Below are 9,129 nucleotides of genomic sequence, written 5' to 3'. Positions count from 1 at the left end.
AAGCGAGATCTGCTTCCTTTGACAGGAAGTCAACCAACGCTTTGAATGATGTGTATCTGGCATTTGCTAGTCTGCTTTCCATCACCTTGCGGTTCCAACTAGACACCAACCAGTCTGGCAGTTTCAATAGAATTTTTTGACTTTCGTTGCAGTCATTTAGGACTTCTAATGTTTTGATGTGGGGCATTGCAGCTTCGCAACACTGAAGGAAGTCTGCAAATTCTCTTAACTCAGAGCCATCTTTGGAGCTTAATTTTGGCCATCCATGCAACTTATCTCTGAAGGACTTCCCTATCATGAATGGGTCTCCAAAGCGCTTTTCCAAAAGTTGCCAGGCTGAGTCATATGCTGCCTCTGTGCCTAGCAGGAAAAATCCTTCCACAGCCTTCTTTGCAGTGCCACCTAGATACTGTCTTAGGTAATACAATTTTTCGTTCTTGGGAATGTTTTTCCTGTCAATTAATGTTACAAATGACAGTCGCCAATCCTTAAACTTCAAAGGATCTCCAGTAAATACTGCAGGCTCTGGTGTTAGGAGACGACTGGCACTGATAGCTTCCGCTAGTGCACTGACCAAAGTAACATCTGAGCTATTCTGCACCTGTACCATGTGTGGTTGAGTCACTGGAACCTGTGATGCGGGCTGCAGGGCTGAGGAGCGAGCTTGAGTTGTGTTTGGTGGGAACTGGGGAACAAATGGGGGGCTTGAGGCATGTAGGGCTTGGGTTATGACTGGTTGAGATTGTGGAATGAATAATGGATCTTTGGGGTGAGAAACTTGGAATTCTACTGCTGGTTCAACATCGTTCAGTAGGTCAAGTGTTCCACAGTTTCCAGCTTGATCATAGACTTTTGCTCGGGCTCTTGCAGCATTTAGCTTCTTTACTTCTTCTAGGCGATCAAGCTTTCTGCGCCTTTCTTGAATTGCTTGTTGTCTGGCTAGCTTCTCAAATTCGAACTGTGCCAGTCGTTCTTTATCTTCAGCCTCTAATCTTTGTAGTTCTGTTGTTTCTTTTTCTTGTTCATCTAACACCGCCAGAACTTCTTGAGCAGCTGCAGCTTCAGCTATGGCTTTGTTTCTTTTAACTGAGAGGATACTAGAGCTAGCAAAACTATGCTTTGATTGATGAGACCTTGACCGAGAACTTGTGGAATTTAGAATTGATCCAAAATCAGGCCAAGGTTATTCCTCTTCCTCCTCTGGATGTCCTGACAGTTGTCTTTGTGCTCTTAGAATAATGTGATCTGAGAGTGATACACATGTGTCAACCTTTCGTCGCACATCTGGTTCAGGTGATTGCACTCTACGTAACTCTTCATAGATAGCTTTAACTTCAGAACATGTACCTTTAATATTGTCAATGAGCTCCTGTAAGTCATCTTCTGAGACTGTGTAAGACAATGTTTCCTTGCCTACTCTTGCATGATACCTCTACTTCTCATAGATGATTTTGAAACAACGCTGTAAGGTCTTTAGCTTTTCTTCTTCAAGTTCCTTTCCCCTTTCTGTCAGGGTTCGAACTCTTTCACTTCTTCGTGGCTTTTCTACTTCTGCTGATTCATTTGTGGCTTCGTGTTCAGCAGGTGATCTTGTATTTTTATGGCAGGACTTAGTGCTTGTGTCAGACATTTTGGGATAGCTTGAATGACTATGTGATGTGTGTATGATGTATTGACTTGGATTTTTATGCAACTATGTCTTCATGCAAGGTATGGTAAGTTTAAATGTCAATAGCTACACAAATTCTTAATCACTGTTTGCAAACCATGTGAGTCTGCTTTACTCAAAAACTGTTTTAGCATTAGCAACTTATCAAACTCATAGCTTGCTTCAGATAGAACAAGTGAAAATATTTGGAAAAATATTCAAACACAAATTTCTAGGTATAAACCTTAATTAAAGAGGGAATATATCAAACAATGGATTATACCACTAATGCATCGGGTAATATGAAGCAGATCCCTTTGAACTTGATTACTTTACATAAACATATAGATTTTCACACTTTCAGTTTCAACTTATAATGTCCCTTTAACCTTTGTGATAATAAAACACAAAATACACAATTCTTAATCTTCACTTGATGATGATGATATCACTTTCTACCTTCAACCCTTTTGACAATCATCAACAATAACTTCACATCAGATTAATCCAAAAACATGTAGGCTGAATATAGTTTGCAAGGTTAATAGACCTGAGTCCTTGATTGCAGCTTTAATGTTGAGCCACTTCTCACACCACTTTGACTTGAAGACTGCCGGAGCACTTTCTGGCTTTACCTTGAAAGGTTGCACTTTCGACAGTTTAATCCCCGTTGCTTCTTGTTGCTACGCCGACAATGTTTATGGATTTCACTTCTCTGATGCGCCGAATGGGCTGGATGCGTCGGATGCGCTGGACGGTCTGGACGCTCGTCGCGGTGTTGTTCCTTTCATCTCTCCTACCCGTGTTGAGCAGGCGAGTTCTCACTGTAGCTCTCGTCACGACACACACACACGGTTATGTTCTTACTGGCATTTATTTTGTTTCTTCTTCTTCTTTAATGCTGTTATGCCTTTCTGCATTTATGCCATTATGCCGTGAGAACTGTTAATACAAACATACAAATATATCAACTCACAACAAAGATTTGTACATGAAGTAAATAAAACATAAATGTCACGTTGTGTAAACATAAACAAAATGCATCACTAACACAAAGAAAAATACCTCGTTAGCCGCTAGTCATGAAGAGAGGTTCTTGACGCGCTTTAGGCCATGCTTAGCAGTCTAGCTTCACAGTGCAGCATCAATTAAGTCTTCCGTCACTCAAGTAATAAACATTGGTTCCGGGCCCGAAACACAACAGCACCAATTTTACTTTACTCAACTTATAAAGCAAATTATGAAATTAACCCATGACTTTACTTATTTAACATTTTTATCTAAATTATTTAACTACATGAAATTATTATCTTAATACAGATACAACAACACTTACAATAAGAAAAACATATTTTGCATCTGACATTTTTATTGATGATCCCATTTGATCCTGCTATGTTTGGAGCGTGCAAATGAATGTAAGACCAGTTTTTATACAGTCAAGTTATATCAAAGGCTGTACCATCTCTTTTGAATGAACCATGAACATGGTGGTCAAGTCAACCGGTGGCTTTGTATGAAGAGGGTTGATCCATGGGTCACTGCTGGGACACAGGTCGGGTCTTGATCAACCCCGGACGGGTCACCTGGACGAGGGTGTATGTTGTGAGACCCGAAACACCTGTTGACCCCAGGCTACAACACTGATGATGCGTCCCAGCGCATCCAGGAGATGTTTCTTGTAAGGTCTAAATTCTATAATTTTATTATTGTCAATGAATCCCATGAAAAGAACACATTACTAAGCCCCATTGTTGGATTTCTTCATACAATAAACATAAGCATTGTTCTTTAGTTTCAGTCAATCTTACATAAAAAGTCCTGCTGCTGTAAATACTTGCTACTAATCCATTCAATTGTTATATTATGGATACTTGAGTCCAGACTGGAGTGAGATGGACATTCAAGCCCTGTGGCAGCCATACGAGTTGTTGAACAAATGAGACACTAGTGTGATGTTATTATAGAGTCAACTTAAGTCAATTTTATTTGTATAGCCTAATATCACAAATTTAAAATTTGCAAATTAAGGGAGGCTTTACAGTCTGTACAGAATAACTTCATCATTAGACACTTGATTTATATAAGGAAACAAAAACATTTAATGGCAAAAAATGGAAGAAACCTCAAGCAGAACAACAGAGGAGGGGTCTCTTGCTCAGGATGGACAGATATACAGTAGATATTGTGAGTACAGAATAGACAGAAAAAAACAAATTACAGCATTGAGAAAAAAGGGATTTATGGATAGACTGATAACATGCCTGAAGAATGCGATCAGCAGGACATTAAGCACGTTCTAGTTGCTACCAACACAGATAGTTGATGTTGTCCTCTTCATTGGGTCATCAGATAGGAAAAAGCTTGTACATGGATTCCTGGAGTCCATGTTTTTTATCCATGTTAAAAATGTAATTTTCTGATAGCTATGATGTGGTTTTGCCATCAGCGGTAGAACAGTAAAACAGCCGCTTCAGTCATCTCTTTGGAAGCACTCCAACCTTGTGACTGTCCCACTCCGTCCCAGTCAAATGATGGGAAGTCTCCACACTGTCTAGGGTTTCCTTCAGCGAAGTATCCACCTCCTCCTATGCAGTACTGGAGACATAAACAAACAATATGGATGCACTGTATAACATTACACATAGATTATATAATGCAGAAATACAATGATGGATTCAGACCCACATGTTCAGTGTGGCATCCAGTTGGTTTAACTCCGGAGCAGATAGCCATGGCTGCACGTTCATTATTTATTGCTCTGAAGGTGATGAAACCTGGTTCAAACTCCCCTTTCATAAAACAGAAAAGAAACTGAATTACTACTTTGTTAAACACGGGAACCATTTCTGATAACTGTCATAAAATAACTTGTTTTAGCTGCCTAACAATTTTATAATTCAAGATTCACCATCAACCAAAGGTGTACTGCTCATTGCTCTTTGTACCAGTTAAACAAAATAGATGAAAACTTTCATTTAAAAACTTTGATGAGAGCTAGGCCAGCTGCTTCCCCCTGTTTCAAGTCTTTATGCTAAGCTAGGCTAATAATTTCCTGTCTACACTCCCATACTCTGATATTAATGGTATCAACTTTCTCATCTCACTCTCAACAAGAAACCAAGCATGTTTTCCTAAACTATTCCTTTGATAAATACAATGAATGCAATGAACTGTAGGAAAATGTAATTACATATGAATGGTTCCAAAGTTTTACAAATGTTTTGTTACTTTAGGCCCCCAATTTAAACTTTACTATTATTATTATTCAAACTTTTACTCGTCTGTGTCTCAAAAGCTCACTTCTACTGCCTCTGAAAACCATCCACTGAAATATCTAACAAAATGGCAGCTGGTGGAAAGCAGAGAGATGATTTAAATAAATTATTTGCTTTGCCTGATTCGACTTAATCTCTTTTTCTCCTATAAATAAATGTAACAACAATTGATACACAATAATGATGGTGAAACAGCTTCTCTACAGATAAGCTCCTTACTTCTTGAATTTGCTCCATATAGGTTTCTGGTGGACTCTCTGTCTCCATGATCATACACAATGGGAATAGCTGGCCCTCTGTTGCTGCACGAGCCAACGTTGTATCTCACTGGATATCGCTAAAGCAAATGCATGTTATAAAGAGTTAGAAGTTCCTGTAGTTTAACATTACTTTACAAATAATTCCTTGCTGACCAAGTTACCTTGAAGAGCTTAAAGAGGTTCCCCCCGTACAGACGGAGGAAGCGGTTGTTAGTGTGATAGCGGAGGATGGCTGCCAGGTTCCAGTGCTCCAGTGGGAAGGTGTTGGGAACGTGCCACACAGACATGTCTTCTGCTACTATATCATAGTAACCTGGATTCTGTGAAAATGCAATACTATTATCACAACTCTAATTGTGCTTTGGATCATATTTCAGTGTTTAAATGAGGAAATGACAGACAGTGATCATTGTTGTACCTCTGAGAGTGAATAGACACTAACACAGTAGAAAACACTGTTATCTGACCAACTATTGACTAATGAGTCATACAAACTGAGTCCATGTGTCTCTTAGGTGAAGTAGATTATCTGGCTTGCAGACAGTGTCTGTGCAGGTACCTTAAAATCATCTGAAGTGGCGCTCTCTGCTGTTCCAAAGGTGTTTCTATTGGACCAGTTCCCGTCCCCATCTGGTATGTTAGCATTGTTACCCTGCTGGCTGGACCAGCGGTCGCCCACCGTGCATTTTCCATAAACGCTGTTCTCATGGACACTTGCCACTAGAGTCCAGCCACCTCCCGCAGTGGTCATATCACAGAAAGTCTGATAGACCATGCCATTAGCAGTGGTCAGGAAGTACAACCCATCTGAAAATATTATAAGAAAGGTTTAAATATAGGTCCTCTGCTTTGATTTATTACCCATCTGCTGTTTAGTTGTACAACAAACTATTTGAACAGAATGTGTTTGTTTGAGTGGACTGCACACACATTTAATTAATCAAACTTCAATTAGAAGCTTAATTTTCCTTTGCATTGGAAATCTATTTATTTCAAGTACTGCATTGATAAATTTCTCCTGCAGGTAATGCCAGCTTACCTTCATGTTCATGATATCTGTCCTTCATCTCTTTACAGCTCCTTGCAACATAACCGTATCTATTCCTCAGTTTCTCCAACTCCTCATTTACTGAAAATAAAGTTAAATAGCAGTGATGTACTGTTGCAAAGAACAGTGCATGAGCATATGTAACAAATAGGCTATCATGTGTTGTATTTACCTGGTGCTGCAAAGGACTCATGCTCCACTGACACCAAAACCACCAACAGCAAAAGAATATGATATAACATGTCTGTGAAAAAAACAGAATAAATACATTTAAACATCAAAGAACCAACTTTTGTAGCTATTAGAGTATATTATTCATTTGTAGGAAATCCTCTTCCAGTACCAACACTCCTTTGTATTTTCATCTAGCTCTTAAATTCAGCACAGAAGTCAGACTTACTGCTGCAGTCTGAAATTGAAGTCCTTGAGAGCATTTGTTGAGTTTTTATCCTTTATGGACAGAAAATACACCACAGCTGGTGGCTCTTCATAAGTAACTTATTAACATTTACAACTGCAGGTGTCTGGCTAACTTGTTGTCAAGGCATACAAAACGTTTGCATTGTCTGTCCATAAATGTGTGGTTCTTTATGATAGCAATATGATTAAAAATGTTAGTACACCATTAATAACTGCTTATGAGTCACTCTAATAAGTGATCATGTATGTAGTTATAAATATTTATTTTTATTAATGAATTATAATGTTTAAATAAACAACCAGTAAATGTTGCCTAGAGTTATAAATGCTAATAAATCACTAATAAAGGGTCCTTTCAACAATCTATCAAGTATGGTTCAAAATGTTAATAACGTGATCATGAATTGATTTTGGGCCACATGCCCTGCAACTCATTTCCAGAAGAAAGTGGTCAAACAGTCTCTTCCAGGGATCATTTCACAGTTTGTTCTGCCTGCCTTAAAACAATATTCAGGTGCCCAAATGACAGTTTTGCTTGCTATAAACATTTCTCCTGTTCATCAAATGTATTCAGATGTTTATCTAAAGGTAATATGAAGCTCCAGTCATCCAAATCAACCAGTTGAAACGAAAATCTTCCAAAGTTGCAGCCTTGTTTATCACCAATGTCCTTTTTGACACTATCCTTTCATTGCCGCTTGACAGAGAAACAGAAAGAGCACATTTTGTACTAAAAGGACACCCTTTGGGAGATATCCACTTGATCTGGCCTAACTCCAGCTTCAGATAAAGTTTTTCTAACAATTTTGTTCAAAATGAGGACTGTGGATTTTGTTACCCATCACTTACATTACAAATAAATCCTCCAATGGACAGTAAAATTGAGTGATTATAGTTTAATTACATTGTCATATGAGCACCTGTTTGTTTTAAGATTTTTTGTTTTTGTCAGGAAAAATTGTGAACCTATCCTTTAGATAACTAAAACAAATATCAATGTTTAACACTGGTGGAGGATTTCCCACAACCTGGCAACCCAACATTTGATTCTAATAATGGCTTATAATTTAACGTAATTACATTAATACATCCATTATTGTAATTATAGTTTTTGAACCCTTTAAAAATCACACCTTATCAGAAATTGGTATCCACTGTTCCATGCAAACACAAAATCATTCAAACAGATCTACCTAAATTTAGAAATGTCCAGCGTACCTTTCTCCCAGTATTAAATATTGTTCTTGCTGATCATCAATGTAACCTCCTTTCCACTTTTACATTTGTGTATTTTTTGCTGAGATATTAAATTAAAATATAGGACAAGTTTCAGAACTAGCATCAAGTTTTTGAAGCATCTATTTCCTACCTGTATTGATAGCAGTAAGATGTGATGTAGTCAATGCTCGATCATACTTTAATTCACAACAGCTGTGTGTCCTTATTTATAAGTCTTGGTTGACGTCTCTTGACACAGATAAGGATTGTTGTAAAAAGTCCAAGTCCTCAATCCTTTTCTATTTACTAAAAATGGACCCACCCATTTTCACCGGAACTCACCCTCAACTGATTGCCTGCTACTCTTGATATCTTCCACCCTTTCCATTGTTCTGTTTGGCAGCAGGCCTGAGCACATGTTCCTGTTCATACTGGCCATTAAAAGTTCCAGTTTTAATGTGCTGTCAATGTAAGTGATAGGGGACAAAATGTGCAGTCCTTCAATGTAAAACTGTATTCAGATGTTTATCTAAAGGTAATATGAAGCTCCAGTCTTTCAAATCAGCCATTTCAAGTGACAATCTTCCAAAGTTGCAGCCTTGTTTATTACCAATGTCCTTTTTGACATTATCCTTTCATTGCCACTTGACAGAGAAACAGAAAGAAGGAATTTTGTACTAAAAGCAAACTTTGTATGATGTGATGTGGTCAATGCTCGATCATACTTTACTTCACAAAAACTGTATGTCCCTTCTTTAGTCTCTGTTGACGTCTCTTGGCTCAAAGTGCAAAATGTTTAATATTAAACAGTGTTTGTTAGATTATAATAATACACCAGTCAGACCACGGAAAACATAATGATCTTATTTTGTTGTTTTCACTATACTTCCTTTTCCCCTGAAATGTATGACTTACTGACTGCAATAAATTGTCCACACAAAGCTTAGCGATAAGGAAGACTGTCATCATGCTGCTCCATTTATTTATTCACTCTTTCTGTTCCTGCTGACTGAGGACCATATCAAAACAAACATGACTAACACAGATAAGGATTGTTGTAAAAAGTCCAAGTCCTCACTCCTTTTCTATTTAATAAACATGGACCCACCCATTTTCACCTGAACTGAACCTCAACTGATTGCCTGCTACTCTTGATATCTTCCCCCTTTCCATTGTTCTGTTTGGCAGCAGGCCTGAGCACATGGTAGGGCTTACATCATATTATCAATGATTATGTATTATTGACGTGAGTCATTC

At 38.2% G+C, this 9,129-nt stretch overlaps 1 protein-coding gene across 1 annotated transcript; it reads right to left on the bottom strand.

The window, feature by feature from the left end:
* Positions 1-4,093: 4,093 nt before the first annotated feature.
* On the bottom strand, positions 4,094-8,302 carry LOC133986060 (intelectin-like). The gene is made up of 8 exons (XM_062425840.1): positions 8,215-8,302; positions 6,407-6,478; positions 6,226-6,315; positions 5,746-5,993; positions 5,348-5,506; positions 5,146-5,263; positions 4,337-4,440; positions 4,094-4,246 (listed from the first exon to the last, which is right to left on the bottom strand). The coding sequence occupies exons 1-8, from the start codon at positions 8,300-8,302 to the stop codon at positions 4,094-4,096; spliced, it is 1,032 nt and encodes a 343-aa protein (XP_062281824.1).
* Between the last annotated feature and the right edge of the window lie 827 nt (positions 8,303-9,129).

The sequence above is a fragment of the Scomber scombrus genome, chromosome 2, assembly GCF_963691925.1.
Source record: "Scomber scombrus chromosome 2, fScoSco1.1, whole genome shotgun sequence".
In the NCBI taxonomy this organism is placed as follows: Eukaryota; Metazoa; Chordata; class Actinopteri; order Scombriformes; family Scombridae; genus Scomber; species Scomber scombrus.
The sequence above is the reverse complement of the archived record's forward strand: the minus strand, read 5'-3'. Positions and strand labels throughout refer to the sequence as shown.